Source organism: Callorhinchus milii, unplaced genomic scaffold (assembly GCF_018977255.1).
Source record: "Callorhinchus milii isolate IMCB2004 unplaced genomic scaffold, IMCB_Cmil_1.0 Scaffold4, whole genome shotgun sequence".
Lineage (NCBI taxonomy): Eukaryota > Metazoa > Chordata > Chondrichthyes > Chimaeriformes > Callorhinchidae > Callorhinchus > Callorhinchus milii.
The window spans coordinates 67684696-67702188 of NW_024704745.1; the positions used below are offsets into that span (position 1 = coordinate 67684696).

The window sequence follows — 17493 nt, forward strand, 5'->3', positions numbered from 1 at the left end:
CAACCCCCCCCCACCCAGTATTGCACTGGAGTGTACAATCAGCACCTTGCGAGGTCCTCCAGACATGAAAGGTGCTATACAAATCTAAGTTTGTTATTGCAATTGCAACCAAAGGATTAGAGCGATTGGAAATTTCTTTAATTGGTCACTAAGTACAAAATTAAGGGTACATGTTTGCCATATTAGCACATAGATAACCCAACCTGAAATGTAGCACGTGAATTGGTAACTCACCCACATTTTGGGATCTTTAGAAGTCGCCTAAATTATAGGTGAACTCCCCGGATGGCTCAGCAGATTTATCCATTGAGCAATTGACAGGGAAATTCCCATTATAATTCTTTGCCGAGTTAGCTGATCTCAGCCACGGTGACAATAGGAGTGATACGATTGATCTTAGTGCCCACATTAAAGATGGAGAAATTGTTTCCTGTTTCTGATTACTATCTTGTGATCCCTAAGGCAGGTGTGATTGTACACGAGCACAGGATTGGCCTCGGATTCAATGTTCTCTGCCAACACTCAGTGTTGAGGTTCAGGTATGAATAATGGTCACTTGGGCAGAGTACAAGAGGGCAACTGGCATCCATGGAGCCAAATCTCAATGAAAGGAAAAAGGAGTGAATTACCTGCAAGAAACAAGGGGTATAGAGTGACACATGAAAGGATCACTACAGCTGGCGGTGGGTAAGATTTAAGGGACGTGATCCAAGATTCTAGTCAGGTGCAATTATAATCTGCTTGTTTCTTTTTTTAAGTTGGAGTTTTAATAAACCCAAAGGGACATGTAGCTGTAGCAGAAGAGAGGCTAAGAATGGAGCTTGACAGTTGGAGGTTACTGCAGAGAATTGGGGCATGTTAGAAGCATAGCCTTGTTCAGGAGGAGTCCCACATCAAACTCATTTAAGAGATTGGAATAGTTCTCTTGCAGGAAAAGGGTGGCGATTTAATCATGTTTGTTAAATCATATATGCTGAGCCCAATAAAACCTTTATTCCCTTGTGCAATTCTGAAACTGTAAAGAGATCTTACTCAAAGCTGTGCTTTCATTTGATTATGTTTTTAGGCAGCATATCTTGTTTGTGGAGCGAGCCAGAAGGAAAAAAAATATGTAGCTTTTACAGATGGGAAGCTCTTGTGAGACTGCAGAATGGCCTGGCTCTCTAACACTTGATTTGCTTCTGCATTGTGAGGCATTGAAATAGCTGTTGCGTGCTGTTGGTGTTGATAAATAGTCCATGACAAAAAAATTTAATATCCCAGATTAATGGTTTGTGCTGGGAGTCCTCTGCTTAACCATTGCATTGTCACCCCCATTTGATTTTTCTTCATGTAACAAATGAATGTTCCAATCTCCCGAAACTGATAGTTGTGACGAGGAACTTGAAACATTTCTCGTCTTACTGATCTTAATAATAACAATAATCTTTGCATTTGCTGTAGCGCTTTTCACGTCATCTAGACGTCTCAAAGCGTGTCACAGAATATACTGTAAAGTGAATTGACTTTGCTTTTGTGAGTGAAATGCAGCAACCAATTGCGCACAAACAGTCGTGGATTAAGTGACCAAATTATTATTGTTTTTTTTGAAGGATTATTATCCCCAGAAAAACGATCTACCAATTCACTAACAATTGGATTCCTACTTGCTGCTAGGTAAACAGAGGCGTGTGAAATAAGGAAATTTGACCAGCATTTCTCCCTGCCGGGAATCGAACCTAGGTCTCTCACTTGCGAGGCGAGTGCTCTAACCACTGGGCTACAGGACTCTTGTTCTAACTGCAGGTGTATTCCTGTGACTATACTTGAGCAAACTTAATTGAAAGTCTTAAATCCAAAGACGTTTACAGTTGATTATGGGACTTGACTAATCTCTACTCTCTCCCTTTCCCAGCAGATGGTACGGGAACAATACTTGACAACACAAGGCAATAGCCTACAGAGGCCTGAGAACCAATATGTCTACAAGATTGGGATCTATGGCTGGAGGAAGCGTTGTCTTTATTTATTTGTGCTGCTGCTTCTCATCATCCTGGTTGTGAATTTTGCATTGACTATCTGGATTCTCAAAGTGATGTGGTTTTCAACAGTAAGTGCGAATTACACTTTTTTTATTCTCTTTCTCTCACTCACCCATTTCAGATAATCTTGCAGTATTCTTCTCACTTCCATTTGCACCTTCCTTTCTCACTCTCCTTTCACATTTCATTGATTTGTATCCTCTCTCGTTCTATCCTCTTTTTCGTTCACCCTTTTCCAATATAGATGTGTTGCAATATAATCTTTCAGTATTTTCTCTGTGTACCTTCCTTGCTCTTCTCTCATAATCTTTTGTGCTGTATCTGTATTTGCTTTTGCTCATTCCCTTTCCCTATCTTCTATGTTGTCTCTTTTCTGTAAGTGTACTTGTTGTATTTGCATTTTTACCACTGTTCAGATGAATAAATTTATCCTGCTGTGATACAAGGATGATTGCAACTGTCAGTTGCTCCAAACTCCAATGCTATCCTTTTGAATGCTGGCATTTTCTACAGTTTCATACACTGCAATGGTATATTTATGTCCTACAGAAACTTACGTAATATATGCAAATCTGCTATAATACAGATCGCCAATGGTAATATGTACGGATTAGGACAGAGCATATAAGTATTGTAGCGTAGTGTTTGGCTCACTCGCCTTGCAAGCGAGAGGACCCGAGTTCAATTCACGGGCAGGGCAAACCTTAGGCAAATTTGCTTACTGCACATGCCTCTGTTTTCTAGCAGTAAGTAGGAACCCAGTTGTTAGTCAATTGGCGGATCATGTTCCGGGGGTAATAATCCCTTCAAAAAAAATGTGGTCAGTCAGTCCACGACTGTTTGTGGGACACTGCTGTGCGCCATTGGCTGCTGTGTTTCGCCCACAAAATATACAGTCAATTCACTTTACAGTGTATTCTGTGAAGCCCTTTGAGACTTCTCAAGAATGTGATAAGGCACCACATCAAATGTAAAGATTATTATTCTTAAGTGCTAGGAGAACAAAGTTCCTGGCAGATTCAGTTTTTAAGGGAAAATGTAAAGTAACAAAGTGCTGCATGTAAAGTCATTTTAAGAGCCATCCACAAGATCTTCAGGATTTGTTTAGATACATGGTGCAATAAATAATAAATGAGTCAGCAGCATTGGTATTCCAGTGTTGTTAGTGTTTATAATAGCTGTATTCAGGTTCGCAATACAGATATGAAACATAAGAGTTCTTCCCAGTTCCACAGTGGGTTGAACCCCCATTGTATTTTAAACATGTTCATAAGCTTTCACCCGGTATGGGCCTCAGCCTTCCACAGAGTGTTGATTCTCCATCTGAAAGACGGACAAGAATCAAATCCCTGCAGGCATCTATAGACCGAATCAGACAATAGTCAGACAATTGGTGCATTATCTTCAGTGCTTGGAAAACCAATCAATAGCTGTCAAGAAAAATTGCCCACGATATTACTAAGCTATCTCCAGTGTATAAGGGGAAACAATCTGTTTTCAGTTACAAAATGTTTAGTTCCTTAGTTTGATTCTCTCATCTGATCTATATCACAGCAAAGATGGTTGGAAAAAGCTCAGCTCATCTTGGGAAAAGAGGTTTGGATGAAGTGGGCTCTTCTGCCAATTTGATCTCATCTTTCCAGCTCTCATTCGAACATCAAACTACTTAGTATTCAGTGTCAGCCTGGCTCAGTTGTTAGCACTCTCGACTTTGGGTGAGAAGGTTGTGGTTTCAAATCCCACATTGGGACTTTGTGCTTGCAGTCTTGCCTCACACCCCAGTGGTGCGGGAGCCTTGGATTATCAGAGATGCCAGGTGAGATATTTAACTGAGATCCTGTCTGCCTGTTCAAGTTGCTGTTAAAAATCTCATGGCACTATTGGAAAAGTAAAGGAGTTTCTTCCAGTGTTATGGCCAACAATCCTCCAGATAAAATTGGTCATTAATTTCATGGCTATTTATAGGATAGTTGCTGAACTCAAGACTATGGGAAACCTGTGCCTGCTCTAACCTGCCCGTGAGTTGTCCAGCATTAGTACCTTGAGTGTATTTGTGTTCTCATGGGACACCAGGATCGGATTCATGAACTGTCTTTCTGTGAAGCAGATGTTGACAAGCACAGCCTCTTTATTATGCAACCTAAAAGACACAAAGGCAGAAAAAGTCCAGACTGTATCTGTTGCTTTGCAAAATGCACAGCTGACAGAGGCAGAGGCTGGCTTCACAGTATTTACATGGTGCAGCTAGGTTTTGTCAGCCACTTAAGAATTAGGTGGTACCCCCCTGCTCTTTGGGTACTATATTAAACCTGTGCTATGCTGTGTCTCAGCTGGCCAGAAAAATGCTAAAGATTTGTAACATATTTATGGATAAAAAATGTGTGACATTTCATAGTAGCCAATTTTCATTATAACAGGCAATGTTATAGGGAGATCCACTTGAGGCCCTTAACATTATGAGGGTTTCGTACAGAGTTGATAGGGAGTGCTGTGCATGATTTACTCTTAAATGTAGTGACTGAATTTTGCAGGCGAAATACTATTGCTTTTCAACTGAAGGTTAAATGTAAGCATCGAAGATGTAAGAACAAAGGTTGAAGCAGAATTCATCATAGTTTTTAAAACAGAATGGGACAGATAATTAATATGAAAGCTTACAGAGAAACAGAGTGAGACTAAATAGATTGTATTTTCAGAGAGCCAGTAAACAAACACGATGGGCTGAAAGACCTCTTTCTTCACCAAATTGATGATTCGAGCCATGCACAAACTGTAAAGTGTGGCGACACTTGAAGTCATGTAAATGATGGAGTTTGGCCACATCAGATGAAGAATAACATTAGAGAGAATGAAACCAGAAATAGCAGAAACAATCAACAGCACACCGAATCAATGCACATGTCAATACTCCACAATCTACTATGGCCTCAGTTTTCAATGCTATTTGGTGCCCTGCAGTCTGCTTTTGATCCAATGTAAGTTGAGTGGTAGTGGAGAGAGGATCAATTATTAGATCAAGATTTGTTCCACTTGTGCTGTCAAACTCAACGGCTTGTTTCCTTTCTTGGCCTCCTGCTTAGGTGCTCATGCGGAGGATGGTGAGAATGTGGAACTCACTGCCAGAAGCTGTGATTGCAGCTAAAAGCATTAATGCATTTAAGAGGAAACATGCATACATGAAGGGGAAGGGAATAATAATAATAATAATAATAATAATAGAGGGCTATGAGAGGGGGATAGGTTGGGTGAGGGCTTGTGTGGAGTATAAACCCCAGCAAGGACCAAATGGCTAATTTGCGTGCTGTATCATGTATGTAATTCTGTAATAGTGAATCTCAGTGTGTGTGTATATATGGAGTCCAGCAGCTCTGGTTAGATCACTCACCTCGCAAGTGAGAGGACCTGAGTTTGATTCCCGGCAGGACAAAACATTGGGCAAGTTTCCTCACTCCACACGCCTCTGTTTACTTAGCAGTAAGTAGGAACCTGGTTGTTAGTCGATTGGCGGATCATTTTTCCGGGGGTAATAATTCCTTCAAAATAAATAAAAATAATTTAGTCATTTAATCCACGACTGTTTGTGGGACGCTGCTATGCGCAATTAGCTCCTGTGTTTCACCCACAAAATATGCAGTCAATTCACTTTACAATATATTCTGTGAAGCACTTTGAGACATCTCGAAGATGTGATAAGGTGCTGTATCAAATGCAAGGATTGTTATTATATCTTATAATATAGATTGTATTCAATCAGTTATGTTAACCCGTTGTGCTGGATATCTCCATTGATTGAAGGAAAGGATTGCGATAAAGGCACTTCTGATGTTGTTCACACAGAGTAAATCTCTAGTTGTCTAGTATTGCCTCGTCCCAAGCAGAAACAACAATATAGATTGGCATCACCAGGGAGTGGAGTCCTTTGGCTCAGTGGTTAGAGCACTCGCCTCACAAGCGAGAGACCTAGGTTTAATTCTCAACAGGACGAAACCTTGGGCAAGTTTCCTTACTCCACACGCCTGATAATAATCCATCAAGAAAAGAACAATAATAAAATTGCTCACTTCAATCCACGACTGTTCGTGGGACACTGCTGTGCGCAATTGGCTGCCGCATTTTGCCCACAAAATATACAGTCAATTCACTTTAGAGTATATTCTGTGAAGCGCTTTGAGACATCTAGAAGATGTGAAAAGCACTATATCAAATGCAAGGATTATTATTATTATCTTGGATGTCTCGTGGCTGACCCTCTGGAACTCTTCACAGACACCAATTGAAATGGAAGTCATATCTGAGATTGGGTAATTTAATCTGTAGACATCATCTGGGCAATTTTGTGGTAAATCTGTGTGAAAACAAATAAATACACTGTGTAAAGAAAATAAATGCTGGGGTATTTGTTCAAAGTATTAAAATGGTTCAAAGGAGCAGTTTATTATGTGCGATTTTTACATTTACATTGGATAAATAATCCTTGCATTTGATATAGCACCTATCACATCATTGAGACGTCTCAAAGCGCTTCATAGAATATACTGTAAAGTGGATTGACTGTGCATTTTGTGCGTGAAGAAGTCATAGTGGAAAGAGTGACAAAAAGGTAGATTTATTGGATACAACAGCAGCACATTCTAATCAAGTAGCTTCACGGTGTGAAGGCAAAGGGGAACAGATCACTCCAGCAAGGAGACGTGAGGAAAATAATATAGTGAATGGCTGAATGATGGAAAGCGAAACTGCATTTTCAAACTGTGTCAGATGAGCACTTCTTTTGTGCTATTGGAGTCTAGTTTACAGTATGCTTTAACAGTATCCCATTCAAATTCCTGCCAACCCTACGAGATTTCTGCTGAAGAAATAGCCTCTTGTTGTAGTAGAATACCCATGAGAATATATTCTATGAAGCGCTTTGAGATGTCTCGAAGATGTGATAAGGAACTATATCAAATGCAAGGATTATTATTGTATTATCATGTTGTTTGAGATGTCTGTAAACTGGACTGACTGTGCATTTTGTGGATGAAATGATATTGTATTGCTGTTTGATTGTAGCACTGGAGACTGCTTTGAAATCTTCATTAACTGATATAATTCGATCCAATTTGTTTAAATACAGTGTGTGTGTGTGTAAATATATAATAATATATACTGTATAGCTTAAACTGAACCTAGCTCATTTCATTGAATCGGCACAGAAGGAGGACACCTGATCTCTGCGTCTGCGCTAGCTCTCTGAGGAAGCTAGCCATTCAATCCAACTGCCCTGTTCTATCCCCAAATCCCAGTTACAAATACTGTATTAAACATTCAGTCCTACAACTTAACACACTGTGATCACTTAATTATCAACATTCTCTAAAGCAACTTTTGTTGTGACCGTTTCAAAACTATGCATCTGACAGAGGTGTCCTTCCTGCCTTAAGTTTCAGTGAATGTAGCAACAGTGCTATACCTGCAATAATCCCAGTTCCTTGCTCGTTCCCCATGCGCTTTAATATTCCTTCTCTTCAAATGTTGATCCAGATTTAAATGTTTCAATGCTCTCAGTCTCCAGCCATTGTGGAGTCCTGTAGCTCAGTGGTTAGAGCACTCGCTTTGCAAGCGAGAGACCTGAGTTCAATTCCAGGCAGAGGGCGAAACCTTGGGCAAGTTTCCTTACTCCACACAGAGCCTAATAATAATCCCTCCAAAACCCAAAACAATAATAAATTGGTCATTTTCAATCTACGAATGTTTGTGGGACATTGCTGTGCGCAATTGGCTGCCCTGTTCGCCCACAAATACGTGGTCAAGTCACTTTACAGTGTGTTCTGTGAAGCACTTTGCGACGTCCTCCCGACGTGAAAAGCGCTATATCAAATGCAAGGATTATTATTATTATTATTGTGAAAAAGGCATGAGCCCCATGTTTTACAGTATTTTCCCTGTGAAACACTGTGTGATTGCAGTTTGCAGTGTTAAATTTTGTTCAGACATCCCAAATTATTTTAAAAAGTGTCTGAGAGAGGTAGTACATATGATCCTAAAGGAATCATTCACAGCACTTGGCAGGAATTAGTTATGAAGCTTAGCTCTTTGAGATATTTTGAATATGATAAAGTGATGCAAAAAATGTCACTTTTTTCTAAAAGTTCCTGGTGACACATTGGACTGCCTAGAAAACTTCAAAAGGATGTTTTGTTGAGTGGAAACAAAATTGATTTGCACTGGCTGCAATTTACACTGGGATGCTGTGAATCAATTTCCTGATCAAATTACCTCATCAACTTCGATTTGACTGACAGTCGCTGGCATGATTTTCTCAGTAATCATGAACCTAAAGCTGCATTTGTACTCCCACATTTCACATTAATTCAAGGCAATTGTCATGTCAGTATAAAGTAAAATATGGTTAGTCACTAGTTAACTAGAGAGCTTGCTGGATCAGTGACTAAAAGGTGTAAATTTTTAGAACATTATAATAAAAAAAGGGAAAGGTAGAAGATTTTTTTTAACACACAGAACAATTCATGTACTACCAAAAATGTAATTCAATGGGATTTGGAAAGTAAACTCAGAACAATACTTTTGTATGTTTTGAGACAGCAGAATAAGAGAATGCAGGTTTAGAGTTGCAAAGGGCAATTTCAGGACAGAAACCAGGAAGTATTTATTCACCCAGTGGGTAATGAATAAATGGAACATGTTACCAGAAAGGGCGGTTGAACACAGAAAAGTGGACTCATTTAAAAAATCTCACAGCACACAGTAGAATTTACAAATCACACAAAACGTTGAAAATGATTTTGTGTTTTCTCACAAAGTTAAGTGGTGGTAGGTGAAATAGATGAATTTTGCAGGGGTGTGAGTATGTGTATGTGTGTGGGGCAGGGGGAGTGGCAAGGGAAAAGGTCATTATTAGAAGCTTCGGTCCTTAATTCAGAATTGAATGCAAACCAAGAAGAAATTTATTTTTCATAATTACTCTCCATAATAATGCTGTAGCTGTAACTGTGAAAATTTATTCAAAACCAGTGGCACTCCTGTTGTTACATTGGCATACAATTGAACTTTGAGACGGGCAAAGAAGAAAGATGCAAATGCTTTATCAGTCGTAATATTCTGGGAAAGTTAGTTGCTGTGCAGTATATTGTCAGAGTTCAGGGACCCTGGGAAAATAACATGGCAGCTTTGTGCCGCTCTCACATATGCTATATGTGCATTATTCATCATAGACATAAATGATTAACTACTTTGTTAATACCTCCAGCTCCTTTAGGATCATGAGAATGCTATCTGTGAAGGCAGCCAGCTGGTCAAGCCAGGGTAATGCAGTCCACAATCTCAGAAACATGTGCAGCAGTTAATGTTAGGGAAGGGAGTTCAGGTATAAGTTTAGGTTTGACACTATATAATCCTTCCACTTGATATGGAGTCTTTCCCGTCTGGAGGACATCTCAAAGCACTTCATAGGATATACTGTAAAGTGTAGTGCTCTTTACTCAGAGGGTAATCTTTGCCCAGAAGGTAATCACCAACTGGATCAAGTTATCAAGTCAGGATGGTTGAGGCCAGGACACTGGACTCATTTTAAAAATATTACACGATCGGAGCATGCTCAGTAGGCATATTTTGCTCTGTGGTTTCTCATGTACTTTACCAATTCATTGTTCTCTTGTCCAACAACTTGATTTCTAGTTGGGCAAAATAGATTTCTACTTATGGAACCAGTCTGAACTTTGTTCCTTTTACCCATTTTAAAGAGAATTGATAGCTCATTCTGCTGTTGCCATTCAAGCTGAAGGATATTGGTGATGGGCGAGGGGAAGGTGGACAATGTTCAACTTTGGCATTCAAAGCTCTTATGAGGCAATTCCAGGTCAGATATACAGTTGAGAGGCTCTCTCTACTCTGTCTCTAACCGATGCATTCGCCTTACTCTTTGAAAAGCAGGTTGTAATTCACCAGTCTGAATTTACATAATATAGAAGTTTACGACAGTATGAAGCCATGTGAGAGGAGCACATATTGCTACTAGTACCTATTGTATTACTGTCAGCTTTTGCACTTCCAATGAAGTCATCTCTTCTAATCCCAATTCCCTGCTCGTTCCCCACACCCTCTAATGCCTTTCCTCCTTGTATGTTTATTTAATTCCCTTTTCACTACCCCTAATTGACTCCGAACTTCTCCATTCACACTCCTCATTACAGTTTCAGTATGTGCCTTCTTTTCCTTGAATGATCTACCAGTAAAAATTATTTCTCATTATTTATCTTCTCAAACCTTTTTATTATCTTAAGCGCTGTTGCCATGCCACCCCTCTCCCTCTATGCTTCGAATGAAAGAGTCCTCATCTCTGCAGCATCTCCTTATAGCTATATTTCATTTCCCAATTTTGCCATACTTCCATATCAGTCTGGCTCAGTCAGTCCACTGTGCTGCATTGTTAGAGGTGCCATCCTTTGGGTGAGATGGACCCTGTGCCTGTTCAGGTAGATCTTAAAGATCCCATGACCTGATTCAAAAAGAGAAGGGAATTTCTCCCAGTGTCCTGACCAACAATCCTCCAGATAGAATGTTTTGTTTCACCTCATGGCTGCTTGTGGGACATTGCTTTGTGCAAATTAGCTTCTGCATTTGCCTACAAAATACACAGTCATTACACTTTACAGTATACCCTGTGAAGTGCTTTAATGGCATTCTCGTGATGTGAAAGCTGCTATATCTAATGTAAGGATTATTATTATTATTATTTAGTTAATAGAGTGCACTAGGAACTGGGATTGTGTGTGCATAATCTGGTTTTAGTCAGCCATTTTACCGCCAGTAAAGAGTCGGGTTCTTTATCCCATAATTCTTGGCCATATTCACAGGCAGCTCCTGGAAGTGAAAGTGCAAATGTTATATAACCCACTGCACTGCCCAGTTCTAAATCAATAATGAATTGTTCTATGGTTTGGATTATCTGGGTCTAATTCCTATATTTAGAAGTTCTATTTATTCGGTCCTGCAATTGATGTATTCCACCTCCAGATTCTTGAGGCATTGTTCAGAAAGGTTTACATTTTACTGAATATGCAGTATTTTTTTTAGAAGTTAAACACAAATGGGATCCTGAAAAATGTATTTGCCTCGATCCACCGTAATGCAGATCTGATCTGTTTAAACTGAATGTACTTGATGTGAAGGAGGCATTTGCATCTTATTCAAAGCACAATAGTTCAGAGATCCATTGAAGAGGCAAATTTTTAAGTCCTTAGAGGATTTTTATGAGAATTAATACCATGATGCTTATTGCAAATGTTATATCTTTTTAATTATTAAGAGTGGCCCAGGAATGATTGCGACATGACAAGAAAGGTGCATTTTTATAGCACTGTATTCATCGAAACATTTGAAAGTGATTTACAGTAATTATTAAGTACACAGTGTGTTTGTTCTTTTCGGGCAGCTGGGTGTCTGATATACGAAGAAGCCCGTCTCCATGATTTGCCCTCAAATAAAATTCATAATAAATCCTATAAAGTGCTTTGAGACATCCTCCCCAAGTGAAAACACAAGGATTATAATAATAATTGTTATTATTAATAAGTGTATCCAAACCAAACTATTGGCATGGACACATGTATTTGTCTGGTGTAGAATACACACTCTGTCTCTGTCCGTCTGCTCCATAATGGATAGCTGTGCTTTCAGCTACTATGCTCCAAATCTCTGGAACTCCTTGCCTCAATCCCTCCATCTTGTCCCCTCTTTGCCCATCTTCAAATCACTCCTGAAACCTTTCCTGTTTAACCATGCCTTCAGTCACCTCCCCTCCCTGTCCAGCTCGTGGAGTCCTGTAGCTCAGTGGTTAGGTTAGAGCACTCGCCTTGCAAGCGAGACACCTGAGTTCAATTCCAGGCAGGGCGAAACCTTGGGCAAGTTCCCTTACTCCACACGCCTGATAATAATCCCTCCAAAAAACAAAAACAATAATAAATTGGTCATTTTCAATCCACAACTGTTTGTGGGACACTGCTGTGCGCAATTGGCTGCCACATTTTTCCCACAAATATACGGTCAATACACTTTACAGCAAATTCTTTAAAGCGCTTTGAGACGTCTAAAAGATGTGAAAAGCGCTATATCAAATGCAAGGATTATTATTATTATTATTATCAAACCACACTGCTGTTAAGCAGCCCAAGACAGTGCTCGAATGAAGGGTGCTTCATAAATACAAGTTGTTGTTAGGAACATATGAACTGGAGTAAGCCATTCAGCCCTCGAGCCTATTCCCCATTCTCTAAGATCATGGCTGATATGTACACAAACTCCTGTTACCCCCCCCTTGCACCTTATCCCTTGATACCCCAATCTAACAAATATCTATCCACCTCAGTCTTGAAAATTTTAATGCATCCAGCTTCCACAGTCTTTTGAGGAAGAGAGTTCCAGATTTCCACCCCCCTTTGGATGAAAACTGCCTCCTAATTTCACTCCTAAATGGCTTAACTCTAATTTTAAGATTATACCTCCTTGTTCTGGATTCCCCCACCAAAGGGGAGTCCTGTAGCTCAGTGGTTAGAGCACTCGCTTTGCAAGTGAGAGACCTGAGTTCAATTCCAGGCAGGGCGAAACCTTGGGCAAGTTTCCTTACTCCACACGCCTAATAATAATCCCTCCAAAAAACCCAAAACAATAATTAAAAAATTGGTCATTTTCAATCTACGACTGTTTGTGGGACATTGCTGTGCGCAATTGGCTGCCGCGTTCGCCCACAAATATACAGTCAATTCACTTTACAGTGTGTACTGTGAAGCGCTTTGGGACGTCCTCCCGACGTGAAAAGCGCTATATCAAATGCAAGGATTATTATTATTATAAAGGAAAGTTTCTCTGTATCAACCCTATCAAATCCCTTTATTATTTTAACTATATTGTTGTTGTTGTCTACAAAATACACAGTTACTAAACTCTGCAGTGTATCCTGTGAAGGTCTTTGAGACGTCTTTCTAATGTAAAAATCTCTGTATTAAATGTAAGGATTATAATTAATTTATCAGTGTAGGGAAGTGAAAATATAATTTTTCACACAGTGGCGAGGTTAATTATCAGTTAATCTGAAGGATTGTTGGCCAGGACACCCAGACTAACATCCTTCTCTTTTCGAACCTTGTCACCTTAAAGTCCACCTGAAGACAGACGGACAGGAATGTTGGTTTAGCATCTCAATCAAAGGGCTGCACTACTGACAATGGTACTGACAATACAATGGTACCTCAGCACTCCACTGGAGTGTTATTCCTAGGTTATGAACTGAAGTCCCAATGTAGGGTTTGAACTCGTAACTTCCTAAACCAGAAATGGGAATAAACCCATGCTGACACTTGCCCTATAAGGAGAGAGGCAACAAGTACATTTCCTTACTGTGAGGCACAAATAAGATTGTTGGTATATTTTCTATTACCAAGGGGAAATTAGAGGGTAAGTCACTTTGATGGTCAATAAATGTTGAGTATGGTGGACAAAGAGAAGAAAGCAGATATGCGAGAACAAGAGAAATTTCACTATTTGGTATTACAGTTTTAAATGACTCTAAAGTAACATTTTAAATAAATGTTTATTGATGATAATAATAATAATAATCCTTGCAATTTAATACAACATCTTATTATATCAAGAACATCTCCAAGCACATCACAGTATTTATTCTTACATGTAGTGACTGTGTAGTTGTAGACAAACACAGATAATTTGCGCACATCCATGTTCCACAAACAGCCAGGAAGTGAATGATCGACTTAGCTGAAGGATTTGTCGGTCAGGACACAGGGAGAAAATTTCTTCTCATTTCAAGTAGCACCATGGGATCTTTAATGTCCCCTTGAACAGGCAGATATAACTTCAGTTTAACAACTCTTCTGAAGCACAGTAGCTCCAGTCTTGTAGCAGTTCCCCCAATACCAAACTGAAATGTCAGGCAGGATCATAGCTGGCTCTGATCTGGGCTGTGCCCTTTGGGTAAGAGGTGAAGTCTCAGACTGTCCTAGGGCAGCCGTAGATCATTCAGCTGTCAAGTCCACTACGCTGTCAAGTCTACTGCTGGATCCTGACAGATCTTTTAATCCCATCCCCCTACCTCCTGAACTATCTGGCTGTCGGGAGATAGGGGAATGGGATTAAAAGATCAGCAAGGATCCAGTAAAATAACGGAGCAGACATGACAGGTCTCTCGGTCAGCCAGTCTGACAGGCTGTCGGTCTCCTCTTTAAACTTTCCGATTGATTGTGCACCTTTGAACTTCTAGTGCAGTGTATTCCACATTCTCCAAGTCTGTTTCATATCACTGTATTATATGTAGTGGGAAACGAATGGCTAATCACTGCATCATTTACTCAGCAGCAGAACTAACTCAGGTGTTGACAACTATATGCCATTTCACACTAAATTAACATTGATGCTTAAGGCATAACAGTGAATAAGAAATTTGACAGCACATACAACATAATGAATAATATTGCAGTTAGTTTACTATAATGAAGATGATGTATAATCATAATCCTTGCATTCCATATAGCACCTTATCACGTCATTGAGACGTTCCAAAGCGCTTCACAGGATAAATTGTAAATTGGATTGATTGTGTATTTGGGGACTAATAGTAATAATTAATAATAATAATCCTTGCATTTGACATAGCGCCTTATCACGTCTTCTAGACGTCTCAAAGCACTTCACAGAATATACTGTAAAGTGAATTTGTGCACAACATGGAATCGTAAATTTCAACAATGAAAGATTTGCAAGTGAATAATGAACTCTTTATTATGGATAATTATACAATTGGACTGGGGTGGTATTGTGATTGTTAGTTCTTGAGGAGTTGAGACAGTTATGTAGTTGTAAGTGGTTGCATTTGCCCACTAGAGAGGACTGCAGCAAATTCTGATAGAAACTGATAGATATGCGAGAACAAGAGAAATTTCACTATTTGGTATTACAGTTTTAAATGACTCTAAAGTAACATTTTAAATAAATGTTTATTGATGATAATAATAATCCTTGCAATTTAATACAACATCTTATTATATCAAGAACATCTCCAAGCACATCACAGTATTTATTCTTACATGTAGTGACTGTGTAGTTGTAGACAAACACAGATAATTTGCGCACATCCATGTTCCACAAACAGCCAGGAAGTGAATGATCGACTTAGCTGAAGGATTTGTCGGTCAGGACACAGGGAGAAAATTTCTTCTCATTTCAAGTAGCACCATGGGATCTTTAATGTCCCCTTGAACAGGCAGATATAACTTCAGTTTAACAACTCTTCTGAAGCACAGTAGCTCCAGTCTTGTAGCAGTTCCTCCAATATCAAACTGAAATGTCAGGCAGGATCATAGCTGGCTCTGATCTGGGCTGTGCCCTTTGGGTAAGAGGTGAAGTCTCAGACTGTCCTAGGGCAGCCGTAGATCATTCAGCTGTCAAGTCCACTACGCTGTCAAGTCTACTGCTGGATCCTGACAGATCTTTTAATCCCATCCCCCTACCTCCTGAACTATCTGGCTGTCGGGAGATAGGGGAATGGGATTAAAAGATCAGCAAGGATCCAGTAAAATAACGGAGCAGACATGACAGGTCTCTCGGTCAGCCAGTCTGACAGGCTGTCGGTCTCCTCTTTAAACTTTCCGATTGATTGTGCACCTTTGAACTTCTAGTGCAGTGTATTCCACATTCTCCAAGTCTGTTTCATATCACTGTATTATATGTAGTGGGAAACGAATGGCTAATCACTGCATCATTTACTCAGCAGCAGAACTAACTCAGGTGTTGACAACTATATGCCATTTCACACTAAATTAACATTGATGCTTAAGGCATAACAGTGAATAAGAAATTTGACAGCACATACAACATAATGAATAATATTGCAGTTAGTTTACTATAATGAAGATGATGTATAATCATAATCCTTGCATTCCATATAGCACCTTATCACGTCATTGAGACGTTCCAAAGCGCTTCACAGGATAAATTGTAAATTGGATTGATTGTGTATTTGGGGACTAATAGTAATAATTAATAATAATAATCCTTGCATTTGACATAGCGCCTTATCACGTCTTCTAGACGTCTCAAAGCACTTCACAGAATATACTGTAAAGTGAATTTGTGCACAACATGGAATCGTAAATTTCAATGAAACAACCTTCCAATCCCAAGATTTGCAAGTGAATAATGAACTCTTTATTATGGATAATTATACAATTGGACTGGGGTGGTATTGTGATTGTTAGTTCTTGAGGAGTTGAGACAGTTATGTAGTTGTAAGTGGTTGCATTTGCCCACTAGAAAGGACTGCAGCAAATTCTGATAGGAACTTACTACTGGCAGTAAATTAAAAATTCCGATCAAATGCCTCTCGTGGTTTAGTCAAATCTGCAGTCCAAGTGAGCAGGAGCAAGTTAGCTTTCTACTTTAAGGTCACATTGTTTCATTCAGAGTGGAGAGTGAAAATGGAGCTGAGGGATGTAAAGTGCATTGTTTTACAGAGACTAAACTGTCGAAACAATTCGGAACAACATGTTTCGATGTTTTTTCTTTGTAACATCATTTACCGTGCACAGAAGAGTGACGGGGACCATGATATGTTAGAAACTGGCAACAATTCAGCAAATTGCACAACATTGCTGTAAATGGTTATAACCTCAAACAACTGACTAATAAGGTGGAAAAGATCACAGCACTACAAAGAAGTTCTGAACGCTGTAAAAGGCCATGTATTCTGTATTCAGTTCTCCTCCAGTTAGGTATGAAATGAACAAACATGTATGAAATGCACAGAGGAAATAAAATCATTAAATCCATTATTCAGCAGCAAAACTAACTCAGGTATTAATAATTGTCTGGCATCTTCACATTAAATTCGCATTAATGTCCAAGGCATAAAATGTATATGAAACATAAATGGAAACAGTACAGACAATAAAAATATACATGAGTGCTGTTTATTTAACTATGATTAACACTAAAAGCATTGCGTAAAAAGTGCAAGTTGTACATCAACAGGCACACATTAATTTCTGCAAACAGACTTTTGCTGAGATTTATAAATCTGTGAAAAAGCAGTGTTGTAAATATTTATAAGCAAATTTGCTGCTGTATGTAATCACCTAAATAACTAATTGTATAGATGTAATAATCACGGATAAGCACCCAAATAAGCAGGAAATGGAAATTTGCAGGTTTGAATTTTTCGGCTGTACTGAGTTAGTTGATCTCAGGCAAGGTGGCCAGCTGTCAAACCCATCACCATGATTAAGAGTATCCAAAACACACCGAGAGTTCTACATGTGTTTGTCACATATACATCAAAATTCACACGTTTGGAATGGAATGTGCACTCGTGATCCTAATGCGTAAGGACACCTGAATGTGTGGGGGCTGCTGGACTAATCAATAATTTAGTCTGTCTGACAAATTCTAATAAAGTAACTCAAAC

At 39.3% G+C, this 17493-nt stretch overlaps 1 protein-coding gene across 4 annotated transcripts in view; it reads left to right on the plus strand.

Moving 5' to 3' along the window:
- The window catches only part of sgcg (sarcoglycan, gamma), a 198296-nt gene that overhangs the window by 71709 nt on the left and 109094 nt on the right, over window positions 1-17493 (plus strand). For 2 of the 4 annotated variants that reach the window (XM_007900656.2, XM_042334490.1), the window contains exon 2: window positions 1895-2089. In XM_007900656.2, the coding sequence (XP_007898847.1) occupies window positions 1898-2089 (192 nt within the window). In that variant the 5' untranslated portion in view covers window positions 1895-1897. The remainder of the gene's footprint in view (window positions 1-1894; window positions 2090-17493) is intronic. The other 2 variants (XM_007900655.2, XM_007900657.2) reach the window with 1 other exon arrangement.